This window comes from Ctenopharyngodon idella, chromosome 24 (assembly GCF_019924925.1).
Source record: "Ctenopharyngodon idella isolate HZGC_01 chromosome 24, HZGC01, whole genome shotgun sequence".
NCBI classification, from domain to species: Eukaryota; Metazoa; Chordata; class Actinopteri; order Cypriniformes; family Xenocyprididae; genus Ctenopharyngodon; species Ctenopharyngodon idella.
Window position 1 is genome coordinate 8,149,987 of NC_067243.1, and position 25,513 is coordinate 8,175,499.

Here is a 25,513-nt window from a genome sequence, read left to right on the forward strand (position 1 = left end):
GCCCCTTTGACAAACACCTGAAAATCACAGGATTATTATGTGATTACAAAGATAGTGTTTAACAGTCTAAAAAAGCCATCTTAATCCAGCCTAATCTAGTTTCCTTGTCTTAGCTGGTGTAGCTTGGTCTTGTGCACAAAATTCCTATAAAACCATCAAACCAGTCCAGCCTGAGCAGGTAAGGCCAGAAAACCAGATTAGGCTACATACACAATCTTAAAGGTACAGTAACAAAAACAACCTGTTAAATGAGAGGTCGGGAAATGATCATGAATATATATAGTGCCACATCAAGACACAGTACACATGCTGAAATAAGCTTGAAATAAGACACAAAGAGGCTATATATGATGCAAACCTTTTGGTAACGTTAAAATTCAACATGATTCGAATATTTTGTGTTGACACAATTAAAATAACCACAATGACAACAAAAAAACAATGACGTTATACTCTTGATTTAATTTCCAGACAGACAAGGTGAATCATCCTGTTAAATTTGGAAATGTGGCTTATACAAGGAACAAATTTAGGACTTCCGAATCTCGACACCATCTTCAGACAGACACGAAACTGCAATAAGAGCTTTTGAATATTTTACACGCAGCTCTGCGGTACGTCAAACACAGCTGACAGCACCGAGAGACACAGCGCACATTAAAGTTGGTTTCAGTGACCCTCTGCTGATCTGAGATCAGCCGTCTGTAGTCCTACATGACAGTTTCAGCTGAACTGAGTTAATATTTACTTTGATAGATTTTAAATTTTCATATTATGAGTTAAATTCAAGTTAAGAAAGTTTTGTGATTGCATTAAGGGTGCATTTACACAACAACGACTGCAAAGTTCTCCCTTTGCATTTTTCGTGTATAGACGACAACAATGTCAAAACGATTCCAGTTTACACAGATCCGCAAAAACGACTAAAAACGCTGTATTCTGCTGCCAGGCCAGTAGTTGGAGATGTTACTTTGTAAAGAAACACTACGGGCTTATAGACTGAACATGTAATATGCATGCACATGACCAGTTTTTACAAATTCGCGTTTTAGTAGTTTACACAGAGACGATAATGGTATCGTTTTCAAAAATGCAGCTGTCGTGTAAACGAATGGCCAAAACGCATAAAAAGTTTTGCGTTTTTTTGTTGAAAACGGTGATACCCTTAAAGGAGTATTCGCTTACATTTTCCCAACAAACGTTTTCTGTTTGTTTTCACGAACTGAAGGACCAGCTGAAATTATTATTTTTTAAACTTTTAATTAACCAAGAATATTCCTCTGATGTTGTAGCAAAATATATTTTGACTAGACCAGTGTTATTTTAGCTTTTATAGTTTTATTAATATTTTGAATTAGCTTTTATTTTTATATTTTTAGTAATTTCATTACGTGCATTTTGTTAAATATTGCTTTTTAGGTTTAATTTATTTTTATTTCAGTTCTAGTTTGATTTATTTCCAGTTAATAATTGTAGTGCTTCAACTTCAACTTATTTCAGTTTATTGTCAAGGCAACATTTCTAATTTTTGTTTAGTTTAAGTTTTTCAACTAATATTTATATTTCATTTTATTTCAGCTGTTATGTGTTTTTAATAGTTTTAGTTTTAGTTAAAGTCCCCCTGTAGTCAATAATTTTATCCCTTAAAACTCATATTTGATAACCAAAATTACATATTTAAACGTTTTTTCCTGTGAAAGAAAAAAAAAATCTTAATGCCTTAAAATAGCTTGAATATAACTCCACCCTTGCCTCATTTAAAATACACAGATCTATGAATATGATAATTAGCTCCGCCTCCACTCACTCGCATGAGCTCAGACGATCCACTCACTCGGTCAACTAAACGCTGCACAATAGCATCGCTTTTTACAACGTCGGACACATAACGGTAATTAATATGATTAGCCTTTAGCTTGACTACGTTATCAAACAGCTAATAATGTGTTGCTAATGTTACACAAACAATGTTCACATTCACGAGTCAGACAGCTGACTTCTAACAATCAGTATCCGTAGAAACGCTTTGAACATCTCAGAACGTCAGTGAAGAAAGGCATATAGTTCATCATAACATCGTAATATTCATCATACACCCGCCATATTGCTAAATCTACTCGATTTTTCATATCAACAGAAAAATATACCGGGATAACCTTCTTTTGTGACTCCCTCACGCGGTCATATGCTAAAGCCCGCTGGCATGTTGACGTGATTGGTTACAAGGTAGCTCGTGACGTCAGAAACACCAGCGATTTCAAACCGCGTTGTTGAGACTGTCTTTGGTTTACTGCATTTTTAGAGAGAAAATATTCAGCAATGGTGTTGACTTATGAATTAGCACATGGTTTGTCTTAAAGCATATTAAAAACACCACACAGACATATGAACAACATTAAAAACTTGATTTTCACCACAGGGAGACTTTATCAATAATTACCCTGGACTAAACAATTTTTTGCAGTTTTATTGTGTTTTATAATGCATCTTTACAATGTTTTTAATGTTTTCGGCACCGATAAATCTCCGCGCGTACAATGAAAAAACAGAAACAATTTTCACTCAGAAATTGCTAGTGAATTTCACATACAACTACAAAGAAATAGCAAGTAACACATTAAATCAAATGTGAAATTTAGAAAAACTTAAATCTCAGATAATCTTTGTTTTATTTACAACATCAAAAAATATATTTTTACAGTGTATAGCATGGATGCTCTGTCTGTTTCCAAGCGTTAATGCCGTAATCCTGCGACCGTGTAAACCTCAGACCCAGAGCGAGAACATCTCGCCTGCCTCTGTCAAACAAACGTGTCTGATTTGCTGCTCTTCTCGTGCAGTAGAGATCTGCACACTGTCATTCTGATCATAACAGAGGAATGGAGCTATACACAAAAACGATTTATAGCGGAGAACACGAGTCTACGCTCTATTCCTTTCGCTCGTTCGCTGTTCCTTAAGAAAACCAGAATCCCTCAGTTTGTTTATGAACTTTTACATCTTTTGAATTTTATTTCTGACCCCCAGAGTGACCCCTGCAGTTCCTCTAAACACTAACAGGGTGTGAGTGCTCTCATTTAGGTCCTCTTGCTGTTATCTCTGCAGCGATGAAGAATGTTGAGGGTTGTTATTTATACCGCTCGTGTCTGATAGCGAGGTGACGGTGGCAGACGTGTTTATCTCGAAGGGGGCAGGGTGGTCTCCAAAAGAGACGCAGAACCCCGCTGGGACACTACCGGGTAAAAGAAACGCCTAAATCACGCCCTCTGCTAATTAGAGTGTTTATCTGATATCTCGATTAACTGAGAAAGTCATTTGCAGACTGATCTGAGGAGAGATTCAACTTAAACACAAACCAAACAACTACAGTTTTATGGCTGAAGCATATTTAAAATGTATTCAGTTTTATGATATTTACAGAAGTAAATACTATAATATTTACAGACAAAATGCTGTGTTAGAGGAAGACGTTGTTCAAGTTGTTTTATATCTTTGTGCAAAGCAGCACTGAAATTACAATAAATGAAGGGGCATTAAATGACAAAAAATAAATTTGATTTATCTAATTTTAAAGCATTCTTTAGCCTGTTAACTTGCATTCTGAGACGCAAGTCATTTATGATGTAGAAAAAAGAGCCACAGTTTTTCACAGTTTTTTAGTTAGGTTTCATTCACAGGCTTAAACTCTCAAAATTCACTTTTTGAAATTGGACACTGTTTTACTTTGAAAATGGTACTTTAAATCCTTTTAGCGTGCTTAATTTTTGTGATATGAACCAGTGGCGTCAATTCACCAAAAGCCAAGGTATGGTGAACTCATCAAATCTTACTCTCTCAACATGACGGCAAGTGTGTGTGCGGTGCGTCCAAAGATTAATCACATATAGCTTTGATCATAACCCAGACAGTTATAGACCATTGTTATAAGAATGAAGGACTTTATGGAAAAATACTTCTTCACACAACTTTTTCCAGCACTTCAAAGGTCAAAAGTCTGAATATTATATAAAAAATTGTCTCCATTTGTGAAACTAAAAGTTTAACAATGTAGGAAAACTAACACTTGGTGAAATACAAACACTTTTATTGAAGGGTTATTCACCCAAAAATGAAAATTCTGTCATTAATTACTCATCCTCGTGTTGTTTCACACCAGTAAGACCTTCGTTCATCTTCAGAACACAAATTAAGATATTTTTCGAAAAATCCGATGGCTCAGTGAGGCCTCTATTGACAGCAAGATAATTAACACTTTCAATGCCCAGAAAGGTACTAAAGACATATTTAAAACAGTTCATGTGACTACAGTGGTTCAACCTTAATGTTATGAAGCGACGAGAATACTTTTTGTGCGGCAAAATAACGGAGCATGTATCAAACTGCCAAAGTCACATGATTTCAGTAAACGAGGCTTCGTAACATCATAAGTGTTTCGAAACGTTTTGAAATTTCAATGGTTCATGTGACTTTTTTTGTTTGATACACACTCCAAACCACTGATTTGAAACAAAAGATTCGTAAAGCTTCATGAAGCAGTGTTTTGAAATCGCCCATCACTAGATATTGTTGAATAAAATCGTTATTTTGTTTTTTTTGGCGCGCAAAAAGTATTCTCGTCACTTCATAACATTAAGGTTGAACCACTGTAGTCACATGAACTGTTTTAAATATGTCTTTAGTAGCTTTCTAGGCATCTGAAAGTGTTAATTATCTTGCTGTCAATGGAGGCCTCACTGAGCCATCGGATTTTATCAAAAATATCTTAATTTGTGTTCTGAAGATGACCGAAGGTCTTACTGGTGTGGAACGACATGAGGGTGAGTAATTAATGACAGAATTTTCATTTTTGGGTGAACTAACCTTTTAAGCTATTCAATTTAAAAGACATGAAATTACAGTATAACCAGTAGATGACAGCAGAGGACCACTTATTGGCTCATTAGCCATTTCCACTCCCTAACATTGTTTTTTCACACGCTTTTGAATTTATTTTTAGAGATTATCAAATCACTATTATAACTTTAAAAAATCTATTTTTGTCACTTTTTGTACTGAAGTGTGAAGTATATATTTGTAGGAAAGGTCACAAAGTCTCATGAAAAACAAAAACTTTTCTTCAAATTGCAAATGAAATTACACAGAAAGCGAGTGAAGAGCTCTTCCTTTATAATCACTGAAGTTTAGTGCAAACTTATTGAGTGTGAAAACTCCCGTTTTAATCAATGACCAAACTTAAAAATTAATCTTTTATTTACATTGTGTCTCCACTTTGTTTGTTATAATGAGAGGATTTGTGCACTTAGTAAACTTGCACTAAACATATAAACTCATTCAGCGTTTTGAGTGAAACTGAGTGGATTCTCACTTCCGGTAACTTAAACACCTCTGATTGGTCATTATTTTCAACAGAAATGCCTGTGATTGGCTACAATACTCAACGCAGCGCCGTTGAACTCGTGACACGGATATAACAACCAGATCCCTGAATTTACTTGCTTTTCTCTTTTATTAAACAATTACAAATTATATGTTACGTGTAGTAATATAACTCTGTTAATCCATCCTGCAATAAAAAATTGACGCCCCGGATATCAACTTCAAATTTGGAATATAACTTGCTTAGACATATGGCTTTGATTTTCTAGCAATTTTAGTTTAAATTATTTTGTAAAATATATATGTATATTATGTATATATGTAAATATGTATTATGTATATATATATGTATAAAATGTAAATGTTTAGTTCAATACATTTGTTTTACAGTAAACTTAAACTTCTACTATATTTTAGATTTTACATTATTTTAACTGCTTTCACTTCTGCAACAATATAAGATCTTAGAGACCTTTTCTACATAAAAAGCTCTAAATGGAATCGTAAAACATGAGTGTGCATTTATAAGTCACATGTTAATCAGTGGCACAAAACCCTTTTAGCAATGCTCATAAATATTCAGCACTTGCTAAACTTAACAATGGAAAAATAAAGCAATAAATAAATACTATTACAACCAAAACTGGCTGGACTGCAGGATTTCTTAAATGCAAGTCATTACAGAAATGGTACTCTGTACGTGGAGGGACTGCAAACAAATAGGCCTACACTACAGCTGTAATACTACAACAATTGCCAATACAGTAAAATTATATCAGAATATCAGTGATTTAAGGTGTAAACTGCTGATACTGTGGCATCTTTTCCTCTTCAAATATGAACTAGGAAGGTCAGAGATTGCTTTAGTTAAGCAGTAAGCAGGTAAATGATTGTTAAGGCCTCAGACCTTCTCAGGATCCTGGCAGCAGGTTTTTGGTCTAAGAGTAATTGTGTTCCAGTACAAAGTCAGGAAACCAGTCATTCCTGCGCACATAGTCACACACACACACACACTGCAACGGTAGCTTAGGCGGAAACTGACTTGTGTAAATAGGAGAATAGTTGAATCACAGACTAAAACACACTGGCCTCTGACCAGTGCGTCTCTACAGCATCTGTAGATCAGATATTACAGATCAGATATAATAGAATATAATAGAATAGTTATAATTACAATTAAATTTATTAAAAATATATATATTTACAAATATATATTAAAATATGAGTTATAATAATAGTAATATAGCCAGATTAATATTATATATTATCATGTACCATTACATAATTGTTGATATAATTTTTAATTTGGTACCTAATCTAATTATTTTAATTTATTTTATTTTAATTATTATGATATTTACAGATGTACATACTATAGTATTTAAATAAAATTAATATTACAATATTTACAGACAAAATGCTACAGTATATTATCAGAGGAAAATCTTGAAGTTCAAGTTGTTTTAAATGTATTTGATTTTGTTCAAAGAGGCACCGAAAATACAATAAATGAAGGAGCATTAATTAAATATAGAAATGAATAAAAGCATTGTAAAGAATTATATGTAACCAGATTAATTTGTTTTTCTGTTTTTGTTTGTCTGCTTTAACACAAGTGTCTGCTAAATGCTTGAACAGGATCATAACTGTTTCAAACTCAAGCGCATTTACCATAAAACATGCGCAGGAAATCAAGAGTGTCACGAGACCGAGTCGAGCATGTCACATGGGACAGCTGTGAGATCACGCAGACCTCATAGGATATTTAGATAAAAAGCAATGTGGAATATTTAATCAGAAACTAAATTTGTGTAACCTGTATCCAGTGGACAGATCGAATTCAGTTAATTTTGGTAACATGGGGCCAAAGACCCCAGAGCAATAGTTCAGCCAGTTAAAATGTGTGTGAAGTTGATTCGGTCTCACTTTATATTCAAGGAAACTGTGGCATTTCACACACACACACACACACACACCTACTATATAAGCATTCATAATAAAACCTATAAATTATGGAGTACAGAAAGTAGATAGTAAGGTAAGATGGAGGGTTACATACAGGACTGTCGTCGATGCTGTCCTGGTCCCACCAAGGTCCTCTGTGGGTTGTGTCGTCTACCCATTGGGCCCGAGGTAGAGGGGGTCCACCCATAAAATGTGGTCCTGGGCCCTATGGATTTTAGCAATGGCCCTGGTTAGATATAAATAGTTAAATGATCAGTAGGCAGGTTTAGATATGTGTTTATGCAAAGATATACAAGATCAGAAAAATAGGCAGGGTTAGATGATCCACAGCCAAGGTTAGATTATGTGATTTTATTTATAGAGTGAAGTGAGCATATGACAATTAAAAAACACGGCAGGAAGATATAAAGGCAGGGTCAGATACGATGGCATGGACTGGTTGATAGAAGCCATGTTTAACAGAGTTATTATCGTTAAAGGCCCACTGAAGTGCCTTGGAACGCGCAGCATTATTCAGTGTGTTGATGTAATTTCCACTGAAACAGGAAGACATGGTGGGACATATCGAACAGCCCCTCCCCTTTTTAAAATAGCCAATAGCGTTTCGTTTATATCACAGCTCGGCCAGAGCTGTTGAACTTGGTAAAGCCTCAGTTTCTTTCTAATCTCTAACCGTTTTTTCCTCCTGAGAGTTAAAGTCATGTGACTTTAACTAAATCTAAAACCATAAAAACTTGAAATAAACTTTAACTGAAATAAAATAAAATATATATATATATAAAAAAAAAACTAGCTTTTTTTTAAGGTAACATTTCTCATTTCTCAAGGTAACAACTATATATTTAAAAATATAAAAATGACAAAAACACACAACAAAATTACTTAAACTTTAACTAAAATTAAAGTGAAAAAATATAAATAAATTCTAATATTATCTAATATAACATTATCTAATATAATAATAATAATAATATCTAATATCTAAAATATTAAAAAAGTAAAGAAAAATTGTAAAAAATAAATAAATAATAGTATATCAATGATACTAAAATAACACTGGATAGAAGTGAAGAAGTGAATTATTATCCATAAATATAATTATATATATATATATATATTCCTTATATTATTAAAAATAAAATTGTAATTACTTGAAGAATAAGTGATTATATAATTATATAAAGATGACAACATATATCATTATATATTTATGTTTCCTTAGGAGGTGCTGACGGCCATTAAAAAGTAGCCATATTCTGACTGAATATTTCTTGCAAGAATTATTTAAAAATTATAAGCAGATATTTTATCATTTTCCCAGCACCTGCTTGGTTACTGGAAGCTCTTAAAACATAAAACTGGCCATTTAGCACTTAGTCGCCAGTGAAGGGTTGTGTTTTTTCAGCCAAAAAACTTAATTTTCCTGCGGCTCCAGAGTGTAGTCACATGACATATACACCTCGAGTGATTGGCTCAAAACAGCCTGGCCGCAGAACTCAACGCTGATGATCAAAGATTGGCTGTACAAAGATTTTGCGTACTTAGGGTCATTGAGATGAATGGCAGACATTTTCTAGTTATTATTATAGATCTCCTTGGTTTTGGACACAGCAATTATGTAGGCAGGGTTTGATATGGAGGCAGGCATGGATGTAAAGGAGGGGTTAGATATGTTGATGATGGTGGTGGTGGTAAAGTGGGCCGGGCCTCGCGCAGCTGAGTCCCATCTGAAGCACGGGTGCGCGCATTTAACATGATTGATCCGCTAATAGGACAGAAGAGCAGACGCACAACTTCAGCTTTAAATCTACCAACGGTTCCTTTTTTCTCCTTTCTTTCCACTTCAACTCAAACGAGCTTGATGTGAGCGAGGGGGGAAAAACTTCAAAAATCACCTCCTTTCCCTTCTGTCACCCTCACAGAGCACCTCTCACCTTTACTTTCGGATTGTGGCTTTAACTCACGGCTTCACTGGGCACAAAACGACACGAGATTCTCTTCTGCAACTTTAACGCACACCAGGGACAAAATCACCGACAGGGAAACTGATTTTTTATTTTTCTGGCACAAAGAAGCGTTAAAGTTACACAATGAGTCTGAAGTCAGATTCAGAGACGAACACCAGTGTTTCATTAGAAGAGGAGGTAAGAGAAATAAACTCTTTTAGTAAACATAAACTTCCATTTGGTGAAGTTCAAGCTTCTGCCGGCGGATGACTGTGGAAACTCTTTTGGCATGTTTAAAACTCGTGTTTTAAGAGGCGTTTAGTTGCATGTTTGTTGCGGTTTGAGGAAAAGCGTTTGCTGAGGAGAAGTTTGAGAGGAATGCGGAGTCTGTTGATGATTAATCTTAAAGTTGGCATTGAAATATGAGACTCACCTGATGAGACACACACTCTCTTGTGTGACTGTGGATAAAGTTTAATGCCAGATTTAACAAGCCAACACTCGAGTGGGTGTTCTTGAAGTGTTTCTGCCCTTTTGTTTTTCTCCCTTCATTCTTATGGTTTCATTAAACACGCGCAAACAGTGACGTATACTGAACGTGAGTCCGCAAAAGATAACGATTTAAAAAAACAACAACTTTTTTCACTTTTAGTGGTTTTAATGTAATTTGGATTAAATATAATTTATGCTGGTACAGTGTAGTATTGTCAGTTTTGGGCTTTTTTTTACTTGAAAATATTCATAAACAGATTAATTTGCGTAGATAAAGTAAATAATATTTTAGTAAAATATTTTTTATTAATCTGTAACTTGGCCTTTTTTTGGTATTTGTTTCCAGTCTGTCATCTGCCTTCCGATGGAGGCATTTTTATTTAGCTACATTTCCATTTTGTTTAATAATTAACTTTTTTCCAACTTGTTTTTAATTTGGCCTTTACATTAAAATGAATTTTGCACCACTTGCAGTAAATTGAGTGAAATAAACAACGCAGTCTCTATAGAAGCCTTATGTGACCCTGAAGCACAAAACCAGTCATAAGGGTCAATTTTTTTTGAAATTGAGATTTATACATCTGAAAGCTGAATAAATAAGCTTTCCATTGATGTATGTTTGTTATGATGGGACAATATTCGGCTGCAATACATCTATTTGAAAATCTGGAATCTGAGGGTGCAAAAAAAAATCTAAATATAGAGAAAATCGCCTTTAAAGTTGTCCAAATGAAGTCCTTAGCAATGCACAAAAATAAACTTGAGATTTACAGTAGGAAATTTACAAAATATCTTCATGTAACATGATCCTAATTTTTGGCATAAAAGAAAAATCTATCATTTTATTGCTATTGCTAGAAATGTACCCGTGCAACTTGTGACTGGTTTTGTGCTGCAGTGTCACACACATCCTGTACAGAATCTTATTTTCAGTGACACAAACTAGTTTCTACACTCTTGAGTATTTGGGTCCGGTCTAGATGTCGCCTCTGACCTCTTGTAGAGGCATTTCCTGCAGTTTAGTGTATTTACACAAGACGTTAAAATGCAAAACACTCCCTGTTAGAAAATCTCATACTTGAGCTGCTTTTTTTTTTTTTTTTTTTTAATGTTAAAGTGAGAAGTTTGTGAGGATGGTTGCGTAAACAGTTTGGCGTGGGAGTTGTGTCCTGTCATTGTTACTGGGCAGCACTGGGTCAGTGCGTTTGGTGTGGTGTGTTCAGATTGTTCATTGTTCAAGCCTGAACCTGCAATAATTAGGACAGGGGTTTCCTCCCTCTGTGCTTCCAACCAGCCATTCACGTCCCCTGTCCTCCCCCCTCATATGTGCCCTTTGTTTCTGTCCTGCGTCATCTTTCTGACCGCCAACAAAATCAACTGTTTATTTTGCTTATTAAGTGGCACATTGTCCATTATTTGTGTTTGTGGAGTGTTTATTCCTTTTTGATTAAATTCCTGTTGTTTATTTACCCTCTCAGCTGTTGGCAGCGCTTCAGCGCTGATGCTCATGTTTCAGGAACATTGAGGATAATCAAAGTTTATGCTGAGGGTTTTTAAACTGACATCAGCCTGAACTCTGAGAGCGCTCTCGCCTGCAGCCGTTCCACCACTCGCTCCTCTGAGCCGGTCAGGAAATGATGGGTTTCCAGTGGCTGATGTATTGGTGGAAATGTGTAGAGAAATCTGAACGTTTTAGCGCACTAATGATCTGGCACTGTTTTTAGGCTTTAGTGGTGGTACCATGTACAGTATTTTAATGTCCCATGGTGCTCAATCGGTACCATATTTTTGTACCATATGGTACTTTAAAGAATACTATGTTACTATCATATGACATGTCCATAACATCATGGTATTGTCTTGGTGCTTGTCCAAAAAAAAAAAAAAAAAACAATTGATATTTTTGTTAGTGCAGGATAAAAAGGGTGACTTTCTTCCTGAACATGTCTGGGTCATATAAATTTATTTGAACATTTTACTTTTATTATTAATATTACAATAATTAAAAATAGACATTACTTTCTTTGCATTGTGACATTTTCAGGATTTTACATAATTGATTATGCTGTTAATTTTTTTTTTTTTTTTTTTTTTTTTTAAACCCCTACACACTGTAAAAAAGAATTGTTGGTTTAACTTGGTTATCTGGTTGCCCTAAAATTGAGTTCATTTATATTATAAAATTTTAGTCAATACAATGAAGGTGATTGGTTTAAACAACAGAAACTCAAAATATTATGTTATCTGAACTACATTAATTGCCTAAGTTGATTTGACAAAAAATGTTATAACAAATCATGAAATATATATATATATTTTTTTTTTTTTTTTTTCAGTGCAAGACAAATTACTGTCTGCACTGAGGATAATAGAAGTGACAGAACTTATTATTATTATTATTATTATTATTATTATTATTATTATTATTATGATGATAGGACAAATTACTCACAATTCACATGGAGAATAATAGGACTTAAAAACGCAGGAATTATTTTTATTAGTATTGTTGCTGTTTTTTATTACTGTTATATTAAAGTTGTTGTATTAAGTTTATATAATGTAATATAATGTAAAATAATGTAATGTATCAAATGATAGGAGTTAAACACAGGGGAATTATTTTTATTTATTGTATTGTTGCTGTTACTTTACTATTATATTATTATATATTATTATATTATATTATATATTTATTATAGAGAATCCATATGGAAAATTATAGGAATTACTATAATTTAAAAAAAAAAAAAAAAAGGTTGTTTTGTGTTATAAAAAAAACAAGGGAATTTTTTTTATTTGTGTAATGTAATGTAATATCAAATGATAGAAGTTACTTAAACACAGGGGAATTATTTTTATTATTTGTATTGTTGCTGTTACTTTACTATTATATTATATTATATTATATTTATATTATATCGAAAATGATAGGAATTACAAAAGAAAACAAAACATTAAAGTCAATTGTTAACTGACACTTTTGTGGGGAAATTGTCACAATGAAAAAAAACCTTAATGGACTTTTTAGATTAAACAATTTAAAAATCTTAATTTTCTTTTGGTTCTGTGATTAAAATGTGACCTGGACATGTTTTTGTGAGTTTGACCCAAAAACCAGTGTCTTTCAGATTGTCTGTTCACCTCTGTAGCGTTTGGAGAATGTAATGGTTCAGCCTGAACCAAAGTTCTCTCTCTCCCGTCTTTTCCGTAAAAGGTCATAGCACACTGTGTCCTTCCTCCAGTCTTTCTCTTCTTCCCTGTAGATCTGTATAGAGTTGCTACATCTGTTTTTAAATGCTCGTTGAGTAACTCTAGAATCTGTGATACTTAGTCTTAATTTCTTGGATAAAATGTGTTTAGGAATTCTGAGGTAGAGTTTCTTTTCAATGAATTTTTTTTCTTTATTTGATTGCCCTTTGCGCTCTCTCTCTCTTTGTTCACTGTAATATCATTTGATCCATCCTGTTAATTTGCAGAGTTAAATTAGATTTTCTATCTTCCACTCACATTGGAGCAATAATGCTGTCCGTGCCCTGCAGAAGTCTCTGCATCCATGCTTAGGGTCACACACACTTGATCACCACGCACACACTTCTGCTCACTAAACTAACACAATCTCATGATTTTGATCTGAACACATTCAGTCTCCAATAGCAAATTCTGCAGACAAACGGAGAGACTCTGACACAATAGGAAGGGAGAGAGACAATCGAAGGTAGTTCTAATTTTTTTCCTTTTCAGGTACACATTTCTAAGACCATACATTGTACAGCCCTCATAGCTCAGAGGTCACGGCTTTTTTGGTGTCTGTCGGTCATTTTGTGCTGATGTCATTTAGGCATTTCCCTTTTCTAGGTACGAACGCTCTTTGTCAGCGGGCTGCCTGTCGACATCAAACCACGTGAGCTTTACCTGCTGTTCAGACCCTTCAAGGTAAGAGATGTCAGACTGCGAGGATAAAAAGCTGGAAGTTTCGTTAGGCATCCTTTTACTGGCTGTGATTTTAAGAATCTTAAGATTAATTATGAATTTATCCTTTTTATCAAACAGGGATATGAAGGATCTCTCATAAAACTGACCTCAAAACAGGTAAAGTTGAAACTATTATTTCCCTCCAGTGAGATGTACATGTAGTTTTATTTATGTCAGTTTAAAAGTGGTATAGATTGATTAATCTAACAAATGTCCAGCAACGTCATATTTCCTACCCAATAAATCTGACCGGGAAATGTAAAACATATCAATTTCAATGTATGATTTTTACATAAATTAATATATCTATCCCTCTATCTGTACCACATTCACATCAGCAAAAAAAAGTGTAAAAACAACATGCTTTCTCAAAACGATTGGTTTCACTTTATATTTTATCAGTGTAACTTATCTGCTAGTTGCAAAGCTTAGTCAATAAACAGCATTTTGATATTACACAAATGTTTTCCCTGTTAAATTTGTTACGGACACACTGTATGCCACTACACACACTTGAGTACTACACTTTAAGTGACTTAATTCAATGTTTTTTGGTTTATTCTGTCATTTACAGTGATTTATTTAAAAAAAAAAAAAAAAAAATTGGCAGATATTTGTGTAAAATTCTCAGCACGGTCACTAAAGACGAAGATTTTTATCAAATCTACTTTAAATATCATTTTTACAGTTTAAGAATGTCATTCAAAACTCAAGTCCATGTGGATGTAAACTATACTCTGAAATAATATCAAAAGCAGCAGTCTAGATATTTAAAATGTAAAAAAAAAAAAAAATCGGTCAAAAACATGGTTGACAATGACCGTAACATAGTTGACGGGTAACATAGTTGACCATTTTGCTTCAATTCAATGGCAGGACTTGTCTGGCCAACCAAATGTTATGTTCTTGATCAGGATCTTGATTTTATTTGAGAAAAATCATAAAAATATTGCAAACCATAACAATGTACCCAACATAGTTGACTGGCAATTAATATACTCCTTGACAATAGGTCACTGGAGATAAATATTAAAAAGAAACTGAGGATATTTACCATAATGTGTTCAAATTATCTGCTGCTGAAGAAAATGACATCACAAAGATGCTTGTCACATGGTTTTGGGATAAACCATTTAGTTAGTTTCAGGGGGTGTTTGGTTAGTAACATAGTTGACGATTTTTGCAGACATTAATAAAACGAAGTGTTTTCATATTTGAAAAGTAAATTTAAACTCCATCTATTTTAAGGTATTTAGATTGTAGAAATGTAATATAGATGATCTTGACAACTGAGTTATAAAGTCAGAATTGCATGAAAAAGTAGCTTTTGACTTTATATCAGCGATTCTGACTTCATATCTCGCAATTCTGACTAAAACTCGCAATTGTTAGTTTACATCTCGCAATTCTAAGAAAAAGTCAGAATTGTGGAAAAATTGCAATTACCTTTATTTCATGGCGGAAACAAGCTTCCATACAATTTCAAGCAAACTGGAAAAACAGGGTGCGTAAAATATTGGTTTGAGAATATAGTATGCTTTCTCTTAATGGATAAAATATTTCTGAAGAAAATTGGGGGTGCCCTCTACCGCTGCCCTCCATCTGATGTGTTTTTTTTTTTTTTTGTTTGTTTTTTTCTCCTCTAGCCTGTGGGGTTTGTCACGTTTGACAGCCGGTCTGGAGCTGAAGCGGCCAAGAATGCGTTGAACGTAAGTAATCGTTGGTCCGTCAGTAAGCTGAAGCGATGGCAACTTTTAATTATTTATTAGGCTCTGTGCTTTATGTCCTCCAAACTTTGCTCTTAAAAGTCTGATTTAGATGCCGCTCTCTTCTCTACGGGGGGGAAGTTTCACTTGTTGGTCCCTAAGAAAAGTTCCATGACGTCATGTGTTTCTGGCTGGATGTAGAATCCTCTGGGAATCAGTGCACTTGTGCTGCAGAGGGAAACCTGATGTTCTGTTAAATGGACATGTTGACTGATTTGTGTGAAACTGATTATGAGGAGTAATTAGATGGTATTCAGTCAACACCTCTAATCTGTTCTCAGGGCATCCGCTTTGACCCAGAGAGTCCTCAAACGCTGCGTCTGGAGTTTGCTAAAGCCAATACTAAGATGGCGAAGAGTAAACTGATGGCCACGCCAAACCCTTCCAACCTGCACCCGGCTCTAGGTGCGCATTTCATCGCTCGAGACCCATGTGAGTAAACCACAGCACTTACGCCCTGCCCACCCAGCAGAACATGGCCTTGATTCACCCATTTAGAATAAGTCACTAGCACATGTCTGAGATTCAGATGTGTCATTTGAGTGCTGCTATTAGTCCCTTTGTTAGCTTTTTTTTTTTTTTTTTTTCCACATTAGAAATGTTGGTAACCCTTTACAATAAGGTTCATTAGTTAACTTGAACTAATAATGAACTGCACTTCTACAGCATTTATTAATCTTAATGTTAATTTCAACATTTACTAATACATTATTAAAATCTTGTTAACATTAGTTAATGCACTGTGAACTAACATGAACAAACAATGAACAGCTGTATTTTCATTAACTAATGTTAACGAAGATTAGTAAATACAGTAGCAAATGTATTGCTCATGGTTAGTTCATGTTAATACATTAATGTTTAACTAATGAACCTTATTGTAAAGTGTTACCGAGACGTTTTGGAGTTGGTATGATTTCTTTCTTTTTGAATGTTTTTGAAAGGCTTTTATGCTTCTCTGCTTTTTATAAAAAAATTGATCAATTTATTGTCCTTGCTGAATAAAAGCAGTAATTTCTTTCAAATATTTTTGTTGAATGGTGTTGTAGTGTCTCTTGATGTGATTTAGCTCCCTGGTTTGGTATGTGACTTAGATGTGTAATATTGTAGATGACCTGACGGGGGCAGCACTGATCCCTGCATCTCCTGAGGCGTGGGCTCCGTATCCCCTCTACACCACTGAACTGACCCCAGGCCTGCCTCACGCCGCCTTCACCTACCCCGCCGCTGCTGCTGCCGCCGCTGCCCTGCACGCCCAGGTGAGGGACCAGCCGGTGTGTTCCCCCTTTTCTTTCACTCTATCACTGCGTCTCTCTGCTTTCAGGTGTTTTTCTGTCCAATGTGACTCTGCCAACGCTTGTTGAAAATTACTTCCATTAGCTTGCTGCAAATCATTGTCACTGTGGAACTGAATCCCTGTTTGTGTTTTCAAAATTCAAAGCACAATGTAATTTATGTTCGTACTTTAAATATGAAGTTAGTGACTACAGAAGTATTGGGATATATCAACACATTGTTGAACTTCTGCAGATCACTTCTCTTTGTGTAAAGGATTGTGGGTAAAGGCGAAGTTTTAAGGGTATCGGGGATCTCTGAATCGGGGATCTCTGAATCGGGGATCTCTGAATCGGGGATCTCTGAATCGGGGATCTCTGAATCGGGGATCTCTGAATCGGGGATCTCTGAATCGGGGATCTCTGAATCGGGGATCTCTGAATCGGGGATCTCTGAATCGGGGATCTCTGAATCGGGGATCTCTGAATCGGGGATCTCTGAATCGGGGATCTCTGAATCGGGGATCTCTGAAGGGTGTACCAATTTATATTTTGCATACTACAATCTTTGAATCAGGATCTTTGAATCGGGATCAAGTCAACTGTATTTCATCCAGCTATGCATACTGTATACTGCAGCAATAGTAAGAGTAGCATGCACTTCAAAACGTTAGCCGCCTTTTCACTGGAGTGTAGTTGTCTGCTAACCCTTCCCATAATGCCCCTGACTCATGCTCTGGTGGAAACGGACCACTCTGAGGTCAGAGGTCCACTCTGAACATGACAAGTCTGATTACCCAGAATCCCTCAGAACAGCATTCCTTGGCCTGCTAGCGTTGCTAAGAGATCACATCAGAGAAAAGCTGTTTTTAATTGCATCTCAGGTTGGATTATGACCTGAGTGAATCTGTGCCCAGAGAGGTGCCGATTAAAGTTTAGCCAAAAAACACTGTGTGAGAACGTTTTTATGATCCATTTAAAAGCAGCACATGTGAAAATTCTCCCCCACAAACACTTTACGTTTAACTGCTCTTGTAGTTCACACGTTTTACACTGGTAAAAAATGAATATTAAAGTGTTCTATGCTCTTCAGGTATTGTCCCTCTTTGGTGTAAGTCTTGTGTTCACTTGTATCTTTAATGTAATGATTGTTTTTGAAGACTGTTTGACAGATCAAGTTTATTGATTGGATGGCTAGACTTTGTGGTTGTCATGGCAACAACCCAGTGAGAGCTAAAGGTCATGGATGAAGAGGTTTACTTGAAGTCTCTTGAGCCGTCCTGTATGTATGCAGGTTCCTCCAACTGTAAATTGAGTTTGTTTGCAAGTTTAACTGTCTGATTTTTTAGTGTTTAAGATCTGATCCCAACCAAATGTTTTCCAGTGGTGTTTGGCTAAGGCCGTGGGTGCAGTATGTTTGGTCAGGATCTCAAAGGGGTTGTAAAAGGTTTCATCCTCTTGGCGAGAAAGAGAGCGAATGTGCTAATGGATCCACGCACTAACACATTCTCTGACCACTGTCACTCTAAGGGCCTTCAGAGAGTTGAATGTTTTCCGAAAAATAAAAGGTTTTTCACACTTATGTTTAGATATTTTGGTTTGTTACATTTGTGAAAATGACTAAAAATGACCAAATAAAACATTTTGGTTAGTTGGTTGGTTTTGTCGTGGTGGTTTTTTTTTTTTTTTTTTTTTTTTTTTGTCCTTTTTAGTTGTTTAAATAACCAAATTACTAAATAAAATGTTGGTTATAATAATAGTTGGTTGTTGTTGTTGTTGTTGTTGTTGTTGTTGTTGTTGTTGTTGTTGTTCTTCTTCTTATTATTATTATTATTATTATTATTATTATTATTATTATTATTTAATATTATTAATAATTTATTTTATTTATCTTTTATTTTTAGTTATAACCAACATTTTATTTGGTAATTTTGGGTTTGTTTGGTTGTGGGTTTTTTTTTTTTTTTTTTTTTTTTTTTTTTTTTTTTTTAGTGGTTCATTTACTTGTTGATAATATTTATTATTATTATTATTATTATTATTATTATTATTATTATTATTATTATTTAACAATAGCAATAACAATGTATTTTGTCACCATTTTAAATTGGTTAAATAATATACATAAATTTGTGCAAAACAATTACATTATAAATGGAAAAGGCACCCATATTGTAGAATTTCCTGCTTCATCCTGCATTATTTTGCTCAAGGAAAATAGAAATGGAATTCTTTTGGCATGTTTACGTGTAGTCGGGATGACGCAACTGTAAGTCTGCAGTTAAACTGCTGGAAGAAAGGAGCACTTGGCTTTCTCTTCCTCTACCCTGCTCCAGACCTTTCCAACACACACCTGCCGGAGGGAGATTACAGCTCTATTTGTGTGCTGCTGGTCAGCTGTAGGTTCAAACTGCCTGACGCCTCATGAAGAATGTGGGAAGTTCAGAATAAGTCGACGAAGGGCTGAAACGGACATGCTACGCTGATTGTTGTCGTTCTCTTGCCCTTGGCTGGGGAAGTGGGTGTTTTGGCGTGGTTTGGGAAGGCAGGACGGGAAAGGAGTTAATGTCATCTTGCTGAAAGATGTTTATAGATGCACTGATAAGTTTCCTGCTCAGTCAGGGGGTTTGTGCTTGCATCTGTTCATTAGCACTGCTGAAACAGAGCAATTTCTACAACATGCTCCATAGTCAAGCTGTGTTTTTTTTTTTTTTTTTTTTTTTTTTTTTTTTTTTTTTTTCCCCCCTTTACAGTTTTAAGACTTTATGGTTTTAAGTCATTGCTTACTAAAAATAATAAAATGGTTAGTCAATGGTTTTAGAATGGCTCTTGGTAGCAACTTTGGTTCAGCTATAAGGCTAAGTTATATGATTTATTTATTTATTTTTTGGGGGGAGATTTAAAGTGTTCTGGATGTTAGGATGTTTGTTCTGTATCTTTTAGCAGTGGAGAATAGTAGAGGTAGTAAATCTAGACTTGTGTAATATAATGGTGCACAAGTCGTGTACCAATTTAATGTACACATTACAAGTTTAAGAACTTCAATTATCAAGTATAGTTTATAGTTTTATGTAAGTTTAAAGAATGTATAAGTGTGTAACTTATAGAAATTACTACACATACATTTAAATGCATAAAGTATAGTGTACATTATTTATGCACATTATATACAGTTTAAATTCTCTAATAATTTACTCTGTAATGGACCACAAATTGACCATATGCACGGTTACTTCCTGGGTTTTGTTAAGCCTGCTTGGGCGTTTCCGGTGAACTGTTAGCTGTCTTTCGCTGTACATCGACACAAAACCATCAATGATTGACTTTGTAATGCTGTATTTATATTTCAGTGCAGTTATCACACTTGCTTAATTTCCCAATAAACGAGTTTTATTGATTGCAATAAAGACAAAGCTAATGGGAACGTTTGAATAAGAAATGCAGTGTCTGTAATTAGACACGCACACGCAACATTCCACAGCAATTTTTTTTTTTTTTTTTTTTTTTTTTTGAAAAACATTTGTTCATCCTTCTGAGATTGTCCCCATTTGTAAAACTGAACATTTCAAGATGTAGGAAACCCAACACTTGATAAACACTTATTAAAAAATAAAATCCATTAAAGGGTTAGTTCACCCCAAACTTAAATTTGTCATTAATTGCTCATCCTCATTTCGCTCCACACCCGTAAACCCTTCGTTCATCTTCGTAACACAAATTAAGATATTTTGATAATCCGAGAGGTTTTTTTTTATTTTATTTTTTTTTTTTTTTATCCTCCATTGAAAGCAACAAAATTAGCACATTCAAGTTCCAGAAAAGTAGTAAAAACATTGTTAAAATAGTCAATGTGACTACAGTGGTTAAACCGTAATGTTATGAAGCGACGAATACTTTTTGTGTGAAAACAAAAAAACAAATTCATCTCTCCCCTGTCATTCTGCTACGCTTAATTATTATTATTATTATTATTAATTTTTTTTTTTTTTTTTTTTTTTTGCAGTGCTTCCAGGTTCTACATCTGAACACCAGCTCAGTATTGGCTGACGCCTGTTCACGTGAGCAGCACGAGACATGCATGTCATGCTGACGCAGGAGCCGGCCAATAATGAGCCGGCGTTCAGACGTAAACGCAGCACTGCGTAGGAGAATGACAGGGAAGAGAAGACATTGTTGAAATCGCTTTTTTTTTTTTTTTTTTTTTTTTTTTTTTTTTGCCGCACAAAAAGTATTCTCGTCGCTTCATAACATTAAGGTTGAACCACTGTAGTCACATTGACTATTTTAATGTTTTATTTTCTGGACCTTGAATGATGGTAATTTCGTTGCTTTCAATGGAGGCCTCACTGAGCCATCGGATTTCATCAAAATATCTTAATTTGTGTTCTGAAGATGAACGAAGGTCTTCCGGGTGTGGAACGACATGAGGGTGAGTAATTAATGAGAATTTTTCATTTTTGGGCGAACTAACCCTAATTACCACTATAACCATCAGATGGTGGCAGAGGACCATTTATTGGCTCATATTAGCCATTTCCTGTAATAGTTTTTCACTCAGTTTCGCTTTTGAATATATATTAAACATTATAAAATCACTAAGTTTAAAAATACATTGTCAAGGTGAAGTATGAAGTACTCACAATCTCATGAAAAACCATAACTTTTTTTTTTTTTTTTTTTTTTTGTGTGAATGAATTACACAAAGCGCCATGCCTCTTCCTTTACAATTACAGAAGCTGTCAGTCAGTGCAGCGAAAGCTCAATGGTTTTGGCACACTTGTGAAAACTTTTATGTGCACAATAAATCTTTAATTTAGAGTGTTGATGTGTTTTTTTTTTTTTTCACACGAAAGTGAAATTTTGCAGAGGAGGAACACTGACACGTCTTTGTCGTCTTTAGTTTGAATAACTAAACTAACACACGGCCTGACTATTTAAGTGACTATATTCTGATTGTAAACTAAGTATTACACTATTGATGCTGTTAAAGCCACCTCAGGACATTGAAGATACCGACACACCAACAAGTGACATTTCACCAGAAGTTTTCCAGCTGGCTTTCCATGCATATGGTTCATTAAGTCTTCTTTCCTACTAGGAAAAAAATGTTGTTGTCTAGAAGAAACATTTGCAATAATATCAATGATCTCATTGTAACTTTTCTTGTTCCTCTTGCTTGTAGATGCGCTGGTACCCGTCCCCCTCTGAAAGTTCTCAACCGGGGTGGAAATCACGCCAGTTCTGTTAAATAATCCGTGAGTATCCGTCACTTTACCTCATATGGACCCTTGTCTTGACGACTGTAAGCTGATGCTCTGTTCTCGTCTCCACAGATGCCATCCCGTACCAGACATTTAGTTTTTATTTCTCCCTCCTGTTTGAATGAAGAACAACTGGGCTCAGCATTTAATTTAATCAGGTTTATTTAATGGACAATCTAAGCATGAAGGATTATTTTCCTGGAGGAAGTCTTCTCTAAAGAGATGCTGAGGACTTTGACGAACCTTCACGGTACTGTCTCCATTTCAACAGCTGCGCTTGATCCAATCACGCGCAGGCATTCAACATGTCTAGCTGCTCCTGTAGATGTTTGTTTTTTGGGGGGGGTGGGATCGTCTTTCTGCATGCGATAAAACACGAGTCTTTTAGAATGCAAACCTTTTCGTCTGTTCGTTTGCGCTCGTGTTTCCAAGTCCCAGCTAACGCTAACTGTTTTCAGCCTCTTTGTTCTTGCATTATGTGAAAGGTGGAGGTCTGAATTTTGATTTTTGCAATCCAGTCTCTGTGTACTTTTGTTTCCTATTTTAAAGAACTGACGACATATGCACTGGGTGTTTGTTTCTGTTTGTGATCCTGACGTGAACCAAGCGGATTCGTTCGAGTTCTCGTCTCTTCCAGACCTTTGCTGCATCTTCCTCTGCCCTGAATTCACCAAACCTCTGCTATCTGTGTCTGCTTGGAGAATATCTGAACAAAAAAAAGAAATGTACAAGTATTTTTGTACACTTGTGTAATAATGAATATTTATGCATATTTTTGTTTTGTGCAATTAAATAAGTATATATGTATGAGCAGTTTAGTGTTCTCTTGTTATTTTTGGTGTTTTCATTGGTTGTTAATTCTGTCCATAACTTGTTTGAAGTAAGTGCAATTGTTTTCTTTTTTTCTTTTGCTCTGTGTTACATACTGAAGTTTCCTGTGGCAGTGCTGCGAGTTTAAACGGGCTGCCAACATGAGATTGCTGTATTATATATAAAAAAAAAAAATTAAAAATGCTCATTTTTTTTTTCTTTATTTCAGAATGTGAAACTGGAGAATAAAAGGAAATCTGAGGATCTTGTGTTTCGAGTGGGTTCTTCTAATCTAGTTTTGAGTTAATCCACCTTATTCCTGACGAGCCTACTGTTTTGAATTATGGGTGGCACTTCCAGTTTGTGGGACTTCCATTCAAAAAGACGAAAACAAATCGTAAGGTTGCCCTACAAATAAAGCTTATCTGTCAGTTTTCCTTCATAAGACATGATGAGAATAATGTAATGCTTTGTATTTTAAAGTCCCCCTGAAATCAAAATTAAAAATTTTTTTTTTAGCTTTTAGCATGAATGTTAGCCTTAATGTTATGAATAAGCTGGTGTGTTCCAAAACAATGACGAAAATTTGCATTTAGAAGATATAAGCATTTAAGACTTTGTCTCTCACTTCCGCTAAAGTGGATCATGAATTTCCGCATAGCTGTGGTATAAACTAAACGCTACTGGCTATTTTAAAAAAAGGGGAGGGGCTGTTCAATATGTCCCGCCCTGTCGTCCGTCAACATATTGAATAATAGACCCTTTTCACAGACTGATGACGCATTTTAACGGTCATCAATATCGTAAATCCTGCAAAGTTTATATTTTCATTTTTAAAAAAAATGTATGTACATATATAATACTAAGTATTATATTACCTTTGCATCAAATTACAAAAAACTAGTTAACGCTTCTCCTCTTTCCTGTTTTTGAAAGTTGTGAAAACACTTGAGTTTTTCTTTTGCTATTTGAGCAAATGGAAACACAAAATGTGTTCTCTTATTCACCTCTATAGAATTTTACACAACTATGACGACTTCCGCTTCTGAGAAACCCAGAAATGTGAAAAGGGTTTACGCTGCGCGTTCCAAGGCAATTCAGTGGGCCTTTAACGTGACATGTTATTTCAAAAATATTTTTGCCAAAAGCTCTTTCGCTGTATTCTTTTCCTCATGATTATTTTCTTTTTTCCCTTTGCAAAAGTACAACGCATACTGCACATTTGTGGTCTGTTCTCCCGATTTAATTTACGATATAACCCATTAATAATTCAGTTGAATGCACGAAAATCTCTCGTTTTTCTCCTCAAATCCTCACGTCTCTTTTCAGGCTTGTTTTCACGGGTAAATACAATTTATTATCTATCCAAATGGCGGAAATTACTTTGAAATATCAAGCAATGCTGAAGTTAATGAACATTTTTGATTAAGGCAACTTATGTTACATAATACAGATAAATATCACTGTAGTAGTAATATATAACCTGCTGTGGAAAGAATCGCGCTTATTTATGGTCTGTTGAAAGTACCTTGTTGATGCTTTTACACTTTTAAATGTCCGATGGTTGAACTGTGAGTCGAATGTCATCTCATTGTACTCAGTTTTTGGAAAAAAAAAAAAACGTATTACTGCGTTCATAGAGCGAGCCTTTCACTGATTGTTTACAGCTTAACGGAAGTTACACCCATAATTCGCGCAAAGCGTCATGGGGCGTAGAATAGCTTTTCCTTGTATGGGTCCTTCTGTAAACTCATGCTATCTGCAGCAGTAATGTGAGGGGTATAGGTTATTTTAGAGTGCATATCTGGTCTTTCTCTTTTCATGTTTTGCCTTTTAAGGCATCAGAGCATAGCCAGCTGAAGAACAGAGCTTCATCTAATCACAACACAACTGCAGCTCTGGCCTGTGAAAAGCTGGTGTTTATTTGAACAGCGCTAGTGTTTTCAAACTATGTCTGAAAGTCTAATGAAAGACTATCGGTGGGTAATTCAATTTATTTGAATGGTGCTTTTAGAATACATCCAAATCAGCTTTACAAAAGTAGTACCTTAACTCACAAGTGAGCGAGCAGAGGCGAATGGCAAAGGAAAACTAGCAGACAAGGAAGAAACCAAGACTCCTCAAGGGAAACCCTCCTCATCTGGCAGATATTTAAAGACCCCAAGAAATCAGAACTTGTGGCTTGTACAATCAAACAAAAAAAAACAAACAAAACAAAAAAAAGCTCTTTTAAAGGGATAGTTCACCCAAAAATGAAAATTGTCATCATTTGCTCACCCTCAAGTTATTCCAAACCTGTATGAATTTCTTCTGCTGAACACAAAAGAGATTTTGAAGAATATGGGCAACCAAACAATTGTTGGTCCCCATTGACTTGCATGGGGGGAAAAAGTACTATAGAAGTCTGTGGGGTCCATCAACTGTTTGGCTACCAATGTTTTCATTTTTGGGTGAACTGTGCCTTTAAGGTTACAGTTGCAGGTTACCACTTTTTACAGTGTTCTCCTAAAAAGTTGACAAAATGGATTTAAAAAGGTCATTAAGATGTTTGATAAGTTTTATTCAGCAAGGGCAGTCTCTTTTCATCAATTTATAATGTTACATGTTTTTTAAAAGCTGTTTTTTTTTAATTTTCTATTTAAAGAATC

At 35.1% G+C, this 25,513-nt stretch overlaps 1 protein-coding gene and 1 long non-coding RNA gene across 3 annotated transcripts; both read left to right on the top strand.

The window, feature by feature from the left end:
- Window positions 1-9,070: 9,070 nt before the first annotated feature.
- On the top strand, window positions 9,071-23,129 carry rbpms2a (RNA binding protein, mRNA processing factor 2a). Of its 2 annotated transcripts, none has more exons than XM_051883856.1 (8): window positions 9,071-9,485; window positions 13,638-13,715; window positions 13,833-13,871; window positions 15,401-15,463; window positions 15,802-15,952; window positions 16,631-16,794; window positions 21,977-22,049; window positions 22,128-23,129. In XM_051883856.1, exons 1-7 carry the CDS (start codon window positions 9,432-9,434, stop codon window positions 22,040-22,042), a joined length of 615 nt encoding a protein of 204 aa, XP_051739816.1. In that variant the 5' UTR covers window positions 9,071-9,431; the 3' UTR covers window positions 22,043-22,049; window positions 22,128-23,129. The 2 variants fall into 2 exon arrangements, with proteins under 2 accessions (XP_051739816.1, XP_051739818.1); XM_051883858.1 differs by having other exon boundaries at window positions 9,076-9,485; window positions 16,631-16,779.
- LOC127507017 (uncharacterized) lies at window positions 16,802-21,933 on the top strand. Its single transcript, XR_007928216.1, has 2 exons — window positions 16,802-18,076; window positions 18,179-21,933. It is a non-coding gene; the product is annotated as an uncharacterized LOC127507017 (long non-coding RNA).
- Window positions 23,130-25,513: the final 2,384 nt, after the last annotated feature.

What these genes read in the sequence shown, in the direction of transcription:
- rbpms2a (XM_051883856.1), top strand. Translation starts at nt 9,432, where the DNA reads ATGAGTCTGAAGTCAGATTCAGAGACGAACACCAGTGTTTCATTAGAA. An exon ending in TAAAACTGACCTCAAAACAG is followed by an intron (nt 13,872 to 15,400) that starts GTAAAGTTGAAA and finishes TTTCTCCTCTAG; the next exon opens with CCTGTGGGGTTTGTCACGTT. An exon ending in CGGCCAAGAATGCGTTGAAC is followed by an intron (nt 15,464 to 15,801) that starts GTAAGTAATCGT and finishes ATCTGTTCTCAG; the next exon opens with GGCATCCGCTTTGACCCAGA.